This window comes from Dama dama, chromosome 15 (assembly GCF_033118175.1).
Source record: "Dama dama isolate Ldn47 chromosome 15, ASM3311817v1, whole genome shotgun sequence".
Taxonomy (NCBI): Eukaryota; Metazoa; Chordata; class Mammalia; order Artiodactyla; family Cervidae; genus Dama; species Dama dama.
Window position 1 is genome coordinate 70692568 of NC_083695.1, and position 17851 is coordinate 70710418.

General features: G+C 54.9%; 1 protein-coding gene across 3 annotated transcripts in view; it reads right to left on the bottom strand.

Moving 5' to 3' along the window:
• SH3PXD2A (SH3 and PX domains 2A) overlaps positions 1–17851 on the bottom strand; it is a 246120-nt gene that overhangs the window by 47266 nt on the left and 181003 nt on the right. The window contains exons 7-8 of one of the 3 annotated variants that reach the window (XM_061162537.1): positions 17110–17154; positions 10451–10582 (exon numbers count right to left, since the gene is read on the bottom strand). In XM_061162537.1, the coding sequence (XP_061018520.1) occupies positions 10451–10582; positions 17110–17154 (177 nt within the window). Of the gene's footprint in view, positions 1–10450; positions 10583–11445; positions 11468–17109; positions 17155–17851 lie in introns of those variants that run through there. The other 2 variants (XM_061162536.1, XM_061162532.1) reach the window with 2 other exon arrangements.

The window sequence follows — 17851 nt, forward strand, 5'->3', positions numbered from 1 at the left end:
TGTCTCCTTCTCCTGACATTTGAGGTCCTTGAGACCCTCAATATGCCCCTTTGGCCTGTCATCACTTAGGGGACGTCTCCTCTCTGGCAGCCCCAGAGCCTGGCCAGATCCCCCTCATCTGTGCCACCGCCATACCTTCACACATGCCGTGTACTCAGCTTAGAGCATTTTCCTCCTTCAGCTCCTCGATCACGGCCTATTTCCTCCAGCCATGACCACCCACCCCAGGCACTACCCCATCTCTGAACCTGGAACAGACCATGCCTTACAGCCCCACCCTCCCACCCGCTCAGGAACACTGGCCCCAGCGGCACTGGGCTTTCTGCCTCACACATAGCAGGTGCATTGTCAATGTGACAGACTTACTGCATCCAGGCCTTTCCCCTGAGGGAAGAGAAAGCCCTAGAACACTGTCTATGGGGGAAGACAGGGACGACTGCTTCTTGTCAACTGCTGCACCCAGCGCTGGGCACACAGCAGGGGCCCCGTGTGTGTGGACGGAATGAGCAAACCACATCCTATGGACGCAGTCCTTGCATATAAGAGGTCATTCAGACAGTGCTGAGACCGCTGAGGGGAAGGAGGTAGGATGGAGCTCCTCACTGGGTCATGAGGGGCCCCTGGGAAGGGGCCAGGGTAGGTCTATTTATTCCGACAAAGGGACGGCAGAGCAGGCTGGGGTCCTGACAAGCATGGCTCAGGCACAGTTCAGGCTCGGCTCTCACACCCTCAGTCCTGGTAAGCAGATCAGGGAGACCACAAGTGCCCTTGACCCATCCACCCATCCAGTCCAGCCCTACCTCATGGACCTGGCTGAGCCAAATGCCAGAACACTCACAACTCTTCTGCAGGAAACCGGACCAGCAAACATCCCTTCCCTTTCATATTCCCTCCGCCCCACGCCTTGGCCTTGCTTCTACCCCAGCTGGGGCTTCAGCAGGACTGACCTCTGCTCTCCTGCTCTCTGTGGCCTGGAGAATTCACACAGCAGAGAGCTCTGGGGCTTGGCTTTTCAAACAAGTAAAATCCACAAGGAAGAGAAATGCAAACATCCAGATTTCCCAACCCTGGATAAACAGCACTGGATAAGGAGTGTGGCAGCCTGGGCCCCACCTCCCCACTATGCAACCTCTGGGCAAGTCACTGACCTACTCTGGGCTTCAATTTCCACCTGAAAAGGAGAGGATGCCATCTGCCACTCTCCTTTCCAAGGTGTTATACAAACACAGGGTTCTATGTCTTATAAAACATAAACTATTCTGATTCAGATAGAGGTCACATTGAAAAATGTCCCAAATCCACTACTAGTTGGTATCAGTGGACACTTGCTCCCCAGGAGGCCTTGACATCCCCGATCACCCCCTCTTCACCAGATGAGTCTTCCCCAGAGAACAGACACACAGGCTTTACAGCACTTAAGATATCCCTTAAACACTAAGGTTCTGGGACACAGGGATCCAAGGGTAGCCCGTGGCAATGCCAACAGGCCAGACAGAACAGGAGAGAGGGCCCTGCAATCACAGCACACCAGCTCAGAGACCCACTCATGGTTTGCTCACTTCGTGGCCAGTCCCTGGCAGACTCCTCCTCTAAGTCTGGCTTTCTCTCACCTCTCACGATGCCTGGGCCATTTCCCCACCATCTAGTCCATAACGGCTGAGGCAGGCAGATGCATTTTAGCCTGAGGCTGAGAGGTGCCTAACTAAGAAGGGAATGTGGAGCCAGGGCTGAGACAATTAAATGAAACCCCCTCCTGAGAGCTCCATAAAGCATATTCCAGACATGAAGTTGGGGGTTACACGAGCCTGAAGCTTCTCTCCACTTCCTGGCATTTGACAGCTCAGCTCCCAGTGAACACTGGCTTCCACGAGGCTTCCCAACTGGGCTAACTGGATCACCCTGCTGTTCCTCCACAGTGAGGCCAGGGAGTCCAGGTCAGCATCAAGAACCCAGAGGATGAAATTACAGAATCTGAAAAGATGCTGAGAGAGATGAGAGTGGTTACTCAGGCAAACCTCACATCTACCAGAGTGATTACTGAAAGCCCAACTGCTGAGGGTATACTATCACACAGCCGCGGGACCATCTGCAGAAAGAACAAGGGGCAGCAACCCCAATTCCCCGAGGTCCCTAACAAATTATATCCCAGAAAGCGCTACAGTGAAGTTTGTTTTAAGAATGCAGGAAACCTGCGGAGGGATCTTTATCTTGCACTTCAGCAGGACTATGACTTCTCCTGGGGACAAAGCCTGGTGTGAATGAGTGAGTGAGTGAGTGTGTGTGTGTGTGTTGGGGGTGGACAGAGGGTCTCCAGTGTTGCCCGTTCCCCAGGCATCTGGGCCAGGATATGTCTGGGAAGCAGAGGGAGTGGAGTCACCCAATAGCCACACTGCAAGACTCCCATCAGGTGTGTGGCGGTCACTACCCCAGAACAGAATGCCCTGGCTTGCTACTACATGGCTTCTCCTCCTTCTCTGCCCTCACTCACCACCTCTCCCCGAAAGTGCCTTGCTTCTAATTCTTCCTCCATTCTCCAAGCTCCAAGCATTCTCAGCTCCACCTGCACCTCTTCAGAGAGGCGTTTCCTGGCCACACTCTATCACCTCCTTCCTCTGACTAATCATTATCATAGTGCCCGTTTATTTCCTGCACTGCACTTATCAAAATCTAGATTTATTTTCCTTTTTCACATATGACTGTTTCTCTAGCACATGTAAGCCCTGTAAGTGTGAGACTCTGTTGGCCTCGGTCACCTCTGAGCACCAGTCTAGAACTTAGTCAAGTAGTATGGACTCAGTGATGACTGATCACCTGAAGACTGGCCTTGTTGGGCTCTGGGCAGCGTGTGGTTCAACTGGTCCCTTGCTGTCCAAACCCAGAAAAGCAGCCTTTGAGATCCGGGTGAGAGGACTCAGTACAATCTTGCTTTCTCCCTGCTCCACTCCCCCCACCAAAAAGAGGGGAAGCTAGGTATTGCTATGGGGCTGAGGCTGGGATGAGCTGGTGTCACTCTGGCACTTCAGCTGGGTTTCCAAGGTCACCCTGGATCCACATTTTTTGTTCAGAAATGTCTATTCAAGGAAAGGCTGTGGGACATGATTGGTCCATAGAGCCAATATGAGGTCAGGGTGACTGGCCACTCCACTTGCCAAACCTGAACAGATGGAGGTGAGAGGGGGAGCGCCTGGGGGCCCACTGCCCCACCCAGCCACCTGGCAGCTGGCTCCAGGCAGGTGGCTGGCAGCCCTTATTGCTGGCAAGCCCCTGGATGCCTCCCTGACAACAGCCAGTGTAGATCTAGCTCGAGGGAAGATCTATTTCCAGTCCTCCAGTCCTGGACACACCTTCCCCCGCCATCTGCCTCCCCACAGCCAGGACTGCTTGCTTCAAATACTTCTATTCTCAGGTCCCTCTCCTGCTCACCTATTTTCCATGACCCCACCCTGCCTCCCCACCTGCTGCTGCCCACCTTCTGCCTTCTTCATCAAGCCTTACCTCCCGAGACAACTGTATACCTGCCTTGCCATCTTAGCCCCAACGGACTCTCTGCCTTCCACCTGGCACTCCACTCACATGGCTCGAGAATTCCTTCCCCTCTCTCCTATCTATCCCCCCATCTCCTATCTACCCCCACTTTCTCCAAGGCCCAGCTCAATGCCTCCAACTCCTCTAGGCAGCCTTTCCCAACTATGCTAGACCCTGCCCCCAGCACATCAGTTTTGTGCATGCCACAGAGCTACTGAGTGACAGTCAGCAGGGGGTATCACAGGAGGGCCTCTCCTCTCCCAGCCTTTGCATGAAGCCCCTGATCCCACGAGGTCTACTCCTGGGTCACCAAGGGGACTCTGACTCCAACTCTTCCTGACACACAGACGGGGCCAAGAACAGCTGCCAAGCCAAGGCTCCAAGGGGTCAACTCAGGTCTCCAGCATGGTCTCCTGCTGCCATGCCCTATAGCAAGCTCCCTCTGCCGTACCTACCTCACAGACCATCAGGGCTGAGAGAAACCTCAGACACCATGAAGTGCAACCTGTTTTCTAGCCAGGTAGGAAACTGACGCCACAAGAGGGCAACTGACTAGCTGTGTGTTCCAAGGTCAGTTGGTGGCCGAGCTGCCCCAGTCCAGCCGCCTTAATGTCCTGTAGTGGTGGTGGTTTAGTTGTTAAGTTGTGTCCTACTCTTGCAACCCCATAGACTGTAACCCCCCAGGCTCTTCCCAGGCAAGGATTCTGGAGTAGGTTGTCATCCCCTTCTTCAGGGGATCTTCTCGACCACGTCTCCTCCACTGCAAGAGAAGTCTTTACTGCTGAGCCACCAGGGACTGAGCCACCAACAACTATCATGTACTGAGCACTTAATTCCTCTTGAACAAGCACAAACTAACTCCACAGCTATGGGTACAATTAGCACCATTTTGCAGGCAAGGAGACCGACGTTTACTTAGAACATTCAAGCAACTTCCCAGGCTCACCACTAGTAAGTACTAAATCAAGAACCAAATCAAGATTAAAACCAGGCTGATCTAAGTTGAACCCATACTTTTCATTGCCAGGCTATCGTGCAATCTTATTTTCAGAACCTTCTCCAGCCAGGGTGACTAAAGCTGGGCTGAGGGGCCCAAAGTTGGATTAGAATGCTCACTTCTGTTCCTGACTTATGCTCGATGGCCCCTTGCCTTCCAGCCAGCTTCATGAAGTGGGCAACAACTGCCCCCCAGAGACAGCCTTGGAGCAGCATGGACTTTGTAATCGCTCATCAGGCTGACATAGCAGGAACATGCATGTGTTGTACTTAGGAAGAGAAGCGTGTCAGAGATCAAGGCTTTCTATCAGCTGGGACAGGACCTCATGGGGGCCAGTTAACACAACCAAATATGGCTCTCAGAACCAGAACCAAACTCTTAAAAGGGTGTTGCACAGTTAAGAGTGTTAGTTCACTTATCTGTAATGCAGACTGCAAGAAACTTGTCCTTCTAGAAAGAGCCTATCCTATCTTTATTTGGACATCTTTTCAAGAGCAGATTGGCAATATGAATTACTAATCAGCTGGCTCCTTAGTAAGCACAGAGTCTAACTAAAAGACATAGAGGATATATAGGAGAAGTCCATTTAAGACATCAGAAAATCTGCAGAAGTAGCCCAGTCTCACAATACAGTCCATTCATTAAGTACTCAGCATGCTTGCATCAGTTAGAGTTTATTTATTTATTTATTTATTTTTAATTTTTTCATTTATTTTTATTAGTTGGAGCATCAGTTAGAGTTTAAACTCCATAAAGGCAGAAACTGCATGGGTATGCATGTAATCAGCATAGGGCCTGGAACACAAGAGGTATTCAAGAACTGTGAAATAAATGACAAAGTGAAGAGTGTATACAGTGTATATCTCACTTACAAAAAGCCTATGTAGAACTGGCTATAACAGTGTTCATGGAGAAATATCTAAGGAATAGAACAGGTACATCTTCAGTGTTAAGAAGTTTCCAACTCACAAAATATATGATTGAAGAATGCATCATTTTTGACAACAAAAAATAATCATTAGGACATACAAATCTGAGAGGAAAGCTTATTAGTTTGTCTTATTGATAAAGATATTTGTCAAATAATAAATGGTTACATTTCATTGGAGGGAAAAAAAAAAACCCATATAGTATGTATCACTGTTCTCTTATACTCAGGAGGAAATGGATTCCTGCTTATATCACACAGTTAGATCTTAAACCTAACATTCTGACTCCTGATTGTTTGCTTTCTCTACTACACACAACTGTTAAATAAGTAAAACAGATGCAGCCAACTTGTTTTCAGATAACTTACCTCCCTATATCTCTTTTCTTTAAAACTTGTGCTCCAAGTCACTGATGAAGAGGTTAGAAAGGTAGCCATGTTTATACCCTATGACATTTTTCCTGGACACAGCTGATTGGTCCAGAGTTGGACACCTGATCCAAAGTCTGCCAATCCATTGGCTGGCCAGGAACCAATCAGATTCAAGTTTCAAAGTTTGAACCTGTAGAACCAGAGATCATCCACAGTTGATGGCTGTTATCTTGACTGAAAAATCTGGTCCTGACAAGCCAACATCAGGTGAATGGGCCACTGTTATGAGTGTACAGGAAGAGAAGGAAGCCTGGTCTGCAGTTAGGAGATCACAGCTGGGCTTTAAATCCACCTGGTACCGGAGAGAGGGAGAAGGGTAGCTGCTTTGTCTCCTGCCAGTTTTCTGGTTCCCAGTCCTTGTGAGGCTGGGGTGTCCTTCCTATCCTTGGGTTCTGGTGGATTTTCCCAAATCCTTTCAGTAAACTGTTAAGTAAGTTTGAGTGGGTGTCTGTCCTCTGCTCACTACTCAACTGGGGGACTAAAGCATTGACTTTGGAGTAGACTGAAGAGTCTCAAACTCCCCAAGGCTTAGTTTTCTCACCTATAAAATTTCTCACCTGTATGGACCAGGAGCTCAAAATTTCTTGCCAATACAATACTTTTACCTTAGTCCTATAGCTACGTGCCTCCAAGGAAGTATTGTATAATATCTCCCAAGGTTATCACACTAATGCCAGGAAAGAAGCAAAGACTCAGAGTAGGAAAGCTGGATCAGGAAAAAAAAATGATCATCTGCTGACTCATATCCCCACATCCCCTGGCTGGCTCCTAGTCCTGAGAGAAGGAAACCATCCTGGAAAGTTGGAGGCAGCTTTGCTTAACACAGAAATCAGAGCAACTGCCATCAAGATTCTGCCAGAAGTCAGACCAGATTTTGCCTGCTGGAAGGTAAAGCCAATGTGGTCTTTGAGGTGTAAGAATGTCTTACAAAGGCAGCATCTCAGGCACTGTTGTTTATGTCAAGGGTGGAGGGCTTTTAAAGGATAAGACAAAAATGGCTGGCAAATCTAACAAAACTGCTGAGTCTTTCTGCTATATTTGTCCCTGTAGATCAATGGAGAGAGTCCTTTTCTGGCTGGGCCCCACGCCCATTGTTTAATCAAAAATTTTTCCCTGAAGCCACTCAAGTCCCACCACTGTGGGCGTCTTTGACATCTAATCCACTTGCATCCCCCAGAATAGGCTTGTCCTTGGTGTTGGGAATTCACCACCCTTCTCAGATCCTCTTAGCTGTGGCTTATCCCCAAGCTCCAAATGACAATTAACAAGAATCCCCACTACCAATGAGCACCATGCTGGAAAGAGGCACACAGAGCCATCCTCCTGCAACAACGCTCCAGGGAGCCTTGTCATCATCTCAGCCAGGCCATGTCTGTCCTTGACCTGCAGCATCGCCAACTCAGTGATGATCCTTCCCCGGATCAGCCCATTCTCACCCTCCCCCCACTTCCTCTGGAGAAGGGAGAGATCTCAGCTGTTGGGACTTTAGGAAAATGACTTAACCTCTTAACCTGTTACTTCAGACACAAAGTGCTTAAAGTGCCTTCTACCACACAGGGTTGTTCCATGATTCCAGTAAGATGATGCATGTGAAGTGCATGGCCTGAACCTGTGTTTACTATTTACTGACTCTGAATTGCCTTCTAGACACATCTCTCTTTAGATGAATGAGATTACAGAGTATGGGCACAACCACACGTCAAAAATCCCCTGGAGACTGTGTGGTCCCTTCCAGAGGGTTCTGACGAGTGAGCACAGACAGAGGTGGTTGGGTCCCTCTACGGACACCCTATTCAAGGAGCTTTCAGCCAAGTGAGACGGGGATACAGGAAGAGCCCTGGCTCCCAGAGGGCAAGGCCAGCCCCCAGGGGGCAGGGTGGTGCTAACTGGAGCTGCTGTCCCAACAATTTGAGTGGAAATCCCTTAAGACACCCACCAGTCCTAAGGTCAAAGGCGTCACAATTGACTCTTTGTCCTGGAGTTCAAAAGCCTCACTCACCACTCCTTCCAAAGCCAGTTTGCAGGATGCACAACACATCTCCCCTCCCCCACCATCAGCCATCCAGCTCCCTGAACTGGGAAACCACTCTCCCAAGGATCTGCAGTTGGCCCTCTTCCTTTCTCCTCTTCACCCACTCAGTTTCTCCGGTTAAGCTGGTTTTACACTGCAGGAGGGCTCCTTGTTTCAGACGGCAACAGACAGTGTGGGTTTGCGTGGTAGACACAGCACTCCAAGGTCCTTGCGTTCACCAAGGGGAGAGACGTGAGGTCCAGGGAAGTGGGAAGGCCACGTTCAGGGAGGCTCTGTCTACCTGACACCCAGGGCCCTGTGGCATCTCCCAGCTGTGAAGCGGGCTTGGGGAAGTCATCTGCTCCAGGCCCTGATTCTGAGCACCCAGGAGACTGTCTCCATTTCACAGAAGGGGCGGCAGAGGCCCAGAGGGAGGAAGGAACCTAAAGTCACCCAGCAGGTGGGTGGTGGGCAGAATCCCGCTTCTAGGGATGGCAGCTCCCTTCAGAGGGTCAGAGTGCCGACTGGGCTGCTCTGGGGAGTCAGTCTGCCTGAGCCCCTCAGACAGCCATCAGGGACCCTCAGGAGAGGAGTACCTTATGGTTCCAGGTTCGCTGCAGAAGCCCCACTTTGTCAAGGTGCTCCCTCCTCCACTCCCAGGCAGGGTACTGGATGTGGGGTGACAGGGCAAAGGGAACCAAGGAGTCTGATAACAGGCTGACTGCCTTTCGTTGGTGGGGGGGTCTCCTCTGTAGCCATCCTGGCCAGCAGCTGGTACCCAGGGACACGGGAGCTCACCACTCCCCATACAGACATAGAGCTGCACTGGTGACATGAGGCAAGAGGGTCCCTAAGCCAGAAATTTACTTCTGAGCAGCCCCGACTTTATATGGAAAAGCCGACACACCTTCCTTTGGACCACGCCCCCAAACAAACATGTCTCTACCTCCTCAGTGGGTGTCTCCAGTCCCACCAGTAGAGAACCCTTTCTCTGGGTCTTGAGGTGCTTAGGGTTCCAGAGCCAGGCCCCTCAGACATGCAGCTTCTGTGGGGGCAGGGAGGTGGGGCTGATACTGTGACAAAGGCCAAAAGCCACGCCATGCAGGAAGGGGACCAGTGTGGGCACCTGGGGTAAAGGGCCCAGGCCTTACCCTGGGGACAGTTGGGTGGGGACAACGGCTGCCAACCACAGTGGTGATGACTCCAGACACAATGGCAGAGCCTGACCTCTCGGAGGGGAACAAGCTCTGAAGACTCCACACCCAGGAGGGCCATGAGTCAGGTCTATGTTGGCATCACAGCCCTGTTCTCAGCACAGCCCCCGAGCCTCCTGCAGCAGGAGCCTAACCTCACCTCCCCCAGGAGGCCTGCTGGGATTTCCTCAGTACCTTTACTGCTACTTCACTACTTGCTGCCCTTAGGCACATGAACCAGGGGCCCAAGAACATTCCTGTTCTGTTTTTGACTTCAGGTGTCTCACTTCCCCTCAGTTTTTCTGTGCCTCAGTTTTTCTCTCTCTAGAGTGGGCACAGACGTCCTTTGGTCTGTCTTCCTGTCAGAGCTTAAAACACTGAGAAGAATAGAGTGGAACAGGAAAAGAGCAGGCCCCTCCCCTCTGGGAGTGTCCTCCAAACACAGCTCAGAGAGGCTCCAACACAAGCTCGGTGCGGGGGCCCGTCCCCCACTGCAAACCGAAACCAAGACAGAGCACCCCAGGAACCAACTCAAGCGCCAGCAGGTCACCAGCAAACTGACAATGGGTGTCCTGGGCCAGAGTTCACCCCGGGCCCTGCAGGGGGTCGCACGGGCCTGCACCTCAGACTGGAGTGCTCCTCACTCCCCCTGAGAGACTCCTGCTGCTGAGGCACTGAGGCCCACTTGACGAGAACCCGGGAACTGGCAGCCCCCCAGACAGCCATCTGCCTGGCCCAGACAGGACAAAGCCTCAGTTCCCAATGACAGGGCGGCTGCTGTGGGACCCTCCCTGGCCCCAGGACCTGACTTCATCCCCCAGTCTGGGCCCTTGTCTCAGCTCAGCAGGGGGCAGTCAGCTCACCGCCCAGACACCAGCCAACCTCCACAGGCCTGGCCTTTCCTAGGACAACCCGCCCTAGGGCCCTGGACCCCACAGTGACGTCATGGCCTGCCTGTCCCACCAGCCAGCCAGGTTCTTCCACCCCTGCCTCATTCCCAGCCTGGACTATGGCCCCAAGGGAGAAGATGCTGTAGGATGCCCCGGAGCTGGGCGCTACCTGACCCTGGGCCTCAGAGGGCACAGGGTCCCTGCTCACGGGCTGGATGGTGGTACCCGTGCTGCCACCCTGGCCTTCCATTAACACAAGCCAGTTAATTACTCCGAGCGCTGGAGACATTCTTCCACCACCAGGCAAACTGCTGGCCTGCAGCCCAAACCAACAGGGGAAACTTCAGCCTCCTCGGCCCTCTCCCCGCCAGATGGAAATAACGTATAGCTGCAGAGGTGGGGGAGGAGGAGGGGAACAAAAACCAGCCGGGCTCCTGGTCTCCGGGCCGGCCAGCCAGCCAGCCGGGCACTTACCGCTCTCGTTCTTCTCGATGACATCCACCACCTCCCCGGCCTGGAGGCTCAGCTCCGAGTTCTCCTGCTTCTTATAGTTGGACACCACCACGTACTGTTCCAGGATCATGGGTTCGGCGTTGGTGTCGGCACCTGGCGAGGGCAGAAAGCACGCGGTGAGCCAGCGGCCGGCCATGGCCCCGCGGCCGGGGCGCCCCCTGTCCATCGGCCTCGGGGGAGGCTGCTCGGTCGCCAGCGCCGCTCAGAGAGGCTGCCCGCAGCCAGGGCTCGCAGCTCGCCGGGCCCCAAGGACAGGCCATATAGCAGGGCCCCACACCGGCCCGCTGCGCCGCGGGGACCGGGGGACATGGGGAGCCAGGGGGCAGCGGAGGGGGCGGGGAGCGGGGAGAGACAGGCAGAGATGAGACAGAGGCGGAGGGGACTCAGAGGGAAAAAGCCCGTGGCTGCGATGAACTAATCACGGCCCAGCACAAGGCAGAGGGAGTCGGAGGAGAGGCCCAGGGTGGACGTGGTCTCTCCAGACCCCTCGGCCACAGGGGTGCGAGGGGAGGGCCACGGGCAGGCGGGCGGGCGGCCCATGGGGGCTGATTCTGGAGTCGAGGAGAGAGGAAAGGCCAGGCGAGGAGGAGGGCTCGGGGCCTCTCCCCAACCCCTGTAAACCCAGAGAAAGAGAGTCAGCAGTCCTCCCCTCGGGAGGGAGAGGGAGAGAGCGGGAGAGGACGGCTCCACGGCCGGGCCCAGGCGAGAAGTCAAGAGGGTTTGAGGCCGCCAATCACTGGGGTTTACTCGCAGCCCTTAAATAGAAACACATGAGACCCATCGAATGAGGAGCCGGGGGTGGAGGCAGGGGAGGGGGAGGAGGGCCGAGACTGTTTACTTGAAACCCAAGAAGAAAGTCCCAGCGCCAGCGCCGCCGCCGCCGCTGCCGGAGAGCCCAGCCCGCCCCCTGCCAACTTTTCCTCAAGCTCGGCTCCACTCTTGCCCCTCGGGCTCACCAAGGCGCGGCCACTGAGCCCATGGGCCTGGTGCCCAAGGTCCGGCTTCAGGCTTTCGCCTCCAACCCTGCTTCCCGTCGGGGCATCGTCTGGCCTGGCTGCCGCCCTCCGGCCACATGGAGACCGACTCAGCGTCCCTCTGCTTTTAAGCTCTGCTGGGGCTTGTGGTCAGGCTCCCGGAAGCCTCCCGCCGCCCTCTCCTGGCAGTTTCAGGATCTCGAGGGGTCAGGAGGTGGGGCTCAGGGGGAGAAGGGCAGCAGGCCGGAGGTGCCCTGGAGTGAGCAGCGGCTCAGTGGACTGGGAGCCACTGGACCAGCGCAACAGGCATTAAGCAAACACCAGGATGGAAGGTGGACAGACCCTATGCATCCCGGCTCACTGGCTGTATGGCACTGAATATCCAGCTAAAACCTCTCTGCACCTCATGGTCATCATCACTAGGGTGGAGTGGGGAGCACCTGAGATGACATGTGACCGGCTAGGAGCTGAAAGGATCCACGAACCAGAGACCCACTGGTCACCTTCTACAGGAAGCTTTCCCAGACCCCTCCCCTCTGATCTCCCCCGAAAAGGGAACTCCTAGTATACGTCTTAAACTACGTGTCTACTGCCCCACACATCTACCAATCTCCTGAAAAGCTGGGGGCTTCACACCACCAGCCTGACTATAGAAATGGCTGAGAGGGTCCCTGGGCTCCACACGGCCCCCTTGGTGCTTCAGCCTGCAGTGACATTCCCCACATGCCTGAGTCTAACTTGGCAAATGTTCTATGCCAGGCACGTACCCTGTCGCATTTTTATCCTCACAACAATCTTATTACCTTCCCACTTCACAAAGGACACCTCAGAGACCCAGAGCAGAGGCTTGAGCCTGCCCACACAGCCTTCATGGAGAGAACCAAATTCACTCTGTGTTTTAAGTTCAAGTCTGTCTCTTTCTGTTACAGAACTGCCCCTGATTTGTTTCCAGACATCCCATTCTCCTCACAACGAATCTCAATTTGATCCCACCAGATCTGGGGAGCTTCTAAAGAACATGGATGCCCAAGCCCCGTCCCCGGAGAGGCTGATTTAATTGGTCTCAGCTATTTTTTTTTAAGACCCCTGCCCTACAACCTGTGGTTCTCACACAGAGCCAGGGTGAGAAACACTGCTTAGATCTTTGGGTCTTTCCCTCCGAGGGGCTCCATCCAACCGAGGGCAGGGGGCAATGTTGGGGAAAGAAATCCACCTCCCCTGCCAATTTTCTCCCCTGAGGTGAGGACCCTGCAGTCCCTGCTCAGCCCTTTGGAGAAGCAGGAGGGACCCTGTCCCAGCTGAGGCCTGCCACATGGCTATGCACACGCACTGCCCCAGGCCCCTCCAAAGCCAGGATTGGGTTTCAGGATGAAATGCAACCAACAGCTGGGCAGCAGGGCTGGCCTGGCTCTGCACTCAGATGGGGCCAGCCTCCGTGCCTGCCCCTGCCAGCCGGACAGAGGCAGTGCTGGGCACGGGGCTGGCAGAGACCACTTTCCACTGTGTCCCCGGAGGGGAGGGGGGATGCTGGCAGGGTACCCCGCACAAAAAGGGCCAGTCACTAGCCTGTGGGACACAGAGGCTCCCTTGCCAGTGTGTGGGAGAGGAAAACTCAAGGTACAAAGAGAAGATGGGAGTTCTCCAGCTGGTTGGAGAGCTCCAAAGCCCCAGGAGCCCAGATGATGCCGACCATCAACAGCAAGCATTCCTCAGTGCCCACTCAGGATGCCCACCATCACATATCACATCGCTGTCTCAGAGGAGCCTCAGAAGGACCCAAGAGTAGGCGCGTGTTAGTGTCCCATTTCACACACATGCAGACTAAGGCTCATGAGGCAATTTTCTCAAGGTCACACAGCTGGGATTGAACCCCTGGGCCTACCTGACACCACTGCTCATGTCCTGACTTCTGCCCTCCATGTGCCACTGCTTCCGAGGAGGGCCCCTGCCTCTTCTGACCCGAACACGCTTGGGCAAATAGTCAGTGCTTACTGAATTTGAGTAAACTCATGGGAGAGAGTGAAGGACAGGGAAGCTTAGTGTGCTGCAGTTCATGGGGTCGCAAAGAGTCAGACACGACTTGGCGAACAACAACAATGAAGACTGGAGTGTGGGTTTCTTCTCGACTGTGGTACCTACTGACCAGACCCACAGTGCCCACTGAGGGTAGGGACTCTGTAACTGTTGGGTGAAATGAATGGGCAGATGGATGAACAAGGTGATTTAACAGCTTGCTTTGAGCCAATACAGATATACCAAGCAGGGCCTCACCTCCAAAATTTGGGGAAACTACAAATTCTGGAAGGCAGAAAAGGGGAGATGGGGAAACAGAGGAGGGAGAAGTGAGGAGTGATGGGGTTGAGGCCAAAAGCTGTTTGAGAGGGTAAGCAGGGTCCCGGGGAATGGAGAGACTCACTTTAATCCAAGCCAAGGAAATCTGAGGCAAGCTTTCAAAGGGGGAAAATCCACAGGCTGCTCCCACCTCCACCCCACCCCCTGGAAAACTGGCCTGAGCTTTCTGAAGACTTGACACTCTGGGACACAGGTAGAAAAGTTAAGAAAATGTTCTCCAGGCATTTCAGAGCACAGAAGACAGGCAGTGGCCCGCAGGTTAGGGGCCAGACAGATGGACACACAGACACTCTGTCTTCCTGGCTGCCCCCCCACCCCCCCAGCAGACGCAAGCCCCCTGCTCACTCTCTCTGGCATCTGCCTCTTAGGGTGTTGCCTCTTTGGGCTGCCCGGGTGGGCGTGAGCTGGGAGCAGGTATCCGGATGAGAAACCACTCGGCAGGCGGGCCTCTGGGTGATGTCATCCTACAGAGGCCGCTCTGGATCGCCTCCCAGCCCAGGCCTGGAAAATCGGGGGCTGAGGGAGTCAGCCCGAGGGAGGGGGAGATGCAGTGGAGGGAGCCTCCTGTCTTCAGATAGGAAGAGTTTGGCGGAGGCATGGAGAAGGGGAGTACTCCTTTTAGAGAGAAGAGCCCCTCCCGGATTGGAAGGGGACTTTTCGCCAGCGTCTCCTCCTCCATCTCATTTTCGTGCCTTTCTCAGAGCCCCTGGCTGGATCTGCTGAGGCTCTGGCAGTTCCCCAGAGCCTTGCCCCACGCCTGCCTCACACCTGCATTCCTCCTGCTACCACCTGGAGGGACCCCTGGCTCCAGCCTGATCTGGCTGCCGACTTTAAGGCTTCTACACGAGGCTTTTGCCAAATCAAGTCCACTGCTCCCACACCTTCAGTGGGTCCCTGCTGACGAAAGACGAAACGCTACATTCAAGCTCAGTCTTTCTTGACAACCTGAGTTCCCCAAGTTCCCTGACACACAACTCCTCTGGCCCAGGCAACATTCAACACAGCACACTGTTCTAGGCAGGTCCTTATACCCAAGCCTCTGCTCCAGCTATGCCCCTTGCCTGGAATGCCTTCCCCTTTACCACCTCCAATTCTACCTGCCCCTCCAGCAGCCCCCCAGTCACTCAGCCATAGTGCTTGCACTGGATTTTCTTGTGGGGCACTGCTCCCCAACTAGACCATGTGGTTTAGACAAGAGTCGCCCTGATGAGGGCAGACAGACACCCCAGGATTGGGGCCATGGGACACGGCACTGGACACAGTAATGGTCTGAGAGCCTGATGCAGAAGCATCCACCTGGAGTCTGAGGTCTGGTCCTGATTTTTCCTTATTATTAACAGCTCTGTGACCCTGCAGAGGACACTTAACCTCTCTGAGCTTTACCTTCCTCATCCATAAACAGGAACAACAACAGTACCTACTCTGTGGGGTTGTTCTGAGCATGGTATGAAGTGACAGGGTTAATACCCTATGTAAACTGTAGATGGTGTTTATAAAGCAAACAGGAAATGGGAGATTTGGGGAGGAAGGGAAGGGCTTAGGTTCCTCTGAAGCCTTGAAACCAGCAGGTAGGTTAGGGCAAGGGCCATGGGTGCCAGGAGAAGTGGCCACGGCTCTGTCCTTTCTCAGACCTCATCTCCTGGCAGGCAGTGGGCATTTGCCAGCTGGGCCCACTCATGGGTGGGTGCCCGCCTAAGCAGCACAAGGCCTCTTATCTACAAGGGTCCCCACCATCAGCCCCTTACCTCTGAATTTCCTGTCTCATTGAGCTTGCCAACATTCTAGATGGGGAAACCAAGGCCAGCCCAGAGAGACCTGGCGACTCGCCCAAGACTCCAGCCCTGGACCCCCAGTCTGGCTGGTTTCTCCTGGCCCATGTGACCTCCCCTCATCCTCTCTCTCCAAACAGCTGGGCTCATCCTGAGAAGCCAAGTCCTACAGTGGCCCCACCCCCCGCTCCCCACGCTATCCATGACCCCCCAAACCCCGGGCATCCCACCAAGGTCCCTTCAGTCCCTCACAACGGATTCCTCCCAGGCCGGCCTCCGCCTGCTGGCCTCTCCATAGGCCCTTGGGCAGCCAGGCTATACGTTTGGTGAATAAAATGTATTGTTGTGGGCCAAGCGGGCTCTGGCTCACTGGCTCAGGAGAGGGGAAAAAGGGCCGGGAGCCCAGTGATTAGCTCAGGCCGAGGCCCCTGTCACAGGCAACACCAGAAGAATGGCTGTAAGGGGCCTGGGACAGGCAAGGGGTCCTCTACCTGCTGCCTCCTCCGTCCCCCACCCCCACCAGTAGGTTCACTTCCTCTTCCCAGCCTACAGCTGAGTGAGGATGGGGCTGACCCAACCCCTTCCCTCTGACCTCTGACCTTTCTGTTTTGGGCCCCAAACCCGAGCCTCACCTGTGCTCTCAGGTTTGGGCTTGGAAGGAGGGCCAGGTGGCACTCAGAAATGGGGAGGCTTCTAGAAGACCTTTCTGGAAATCCCCATCCCCACCTGACACCACCCCCATCTCAGCTGAGAACACTGCTCTCTAGGGTTTTCTGCCATTGTCCAGTAAGACTAAGGCAAAAAGCAAGCCTCTGACCCTGGGCCTGGCCTCACCTGGATACAAGGCACAAGCCCAAGTCCCTGAGGGCCATCGGAGGCTAGGCAGCCCCAGGTTTGGAAGGTCCCTGAGACCAGAGGCAGGTCCAAACTCTGGATCCCTGAAGCACAGGGGCTGTGACTTCATCACTGTTACAGGACTCCCCACCCCCCTCACCGGCCACTGTCTCAGCTGGGGTGTGGGGACTCCAGCTCTCTGCCTGGGGTTAACAGCCTGGCGGGAGGCTCATCACCTTCAGCTGGCCCACCTCACACGGGTGGATGGGGATGGCAGTCTCAGCTCCACCTGGATACTTTCTGTGTGCCAGCTCTGGGGAGATGCTGCTGAATCCACTTAGGGCTGCTGGAGAGGTTACGTAACCCGAGACCCGGACGCGGCAGAGCCGGGATGTAAACCCACACATTCCAGGTCCAGGGAGCATCTGCTTCCACACTGTGCTGTGTGGTCATTGCCCCTCAAAGGGCTCCAAGTGGATCTGGGACCTAAAAAATGGGTCAACGGGAAGGCAGAGGGGAAGGCCAGCGGAAAGGACAAGAGCGAGCTGAGGAGACGCCAGCATGCTGACAAAGAGCTGCTACACATCACAGGGAAGCAGGCAGAACGTGGCCGGCGGGCACCGGCTCCCACGCCCACACGCGGGGACACACATGTTCACATGCATGCGCTCACATGTACACCAGGCGGTACCTGTCACGTCCTTCTTGGGAGACTCAGCCCAGCTGGAGAGCCACACTTCCGAGTCCCCCCGAGAGCAAGCAGCAGCAGGAAAGGAGAGAATCAGAGGAGGAGAGAGAACCGTTAGGCAGGCAGGAGGTCCACCGGCGAGTGGCTGCAGGCGCCGCATTGGGCCGGCGGCGGAAGGCGGGGGAGGGGAGGGGAGTGATTTCCTGGCCCTGGGACGGCTGCTGGGCGTGGGCCGGAGTGATTACAGAGGCGCTGGGACGCTGCCGGCCAGGACGGGGATAATGAGGTGTCTGCAAAACGCAGGAATCCTCTGGAGCACAGAGAATCCTCCACAATCCCGGCCTGGAATAGGGCCCGTGGGTTATCACTGCCCTGGAGAAGGCAGCCTGGACCTTCCTCTCTGGCCACGTGGGTGGCTGGCCCCACAGGGCCTGGTGGCTCCAGGGATCCTCACCAGGCCAGCAGGCTCAGCAGGCTGGGCCTGGAGCTTTAGCCATCAGGGCTGGAGAGCCCAAGGCCAGCCTCCAGCCTCTGGGCACTGCACCACTTGGGCCTCCATGTCTTGTCCAGCCCTTGCCCAAGCCCTGGTGGCTTAGATGGTAAAGAATTTGCCCACAATGCAGGAGACCCGGGATCAATCCCTGGGCCAGGAAGATCCCTTGGAGTAGAAAATGGCAACCCACTCCAGTATGCTTGCCTGGAGAATTCTATGGACAGAGGAGCCTGGTGGGCTACAGTCCATGGG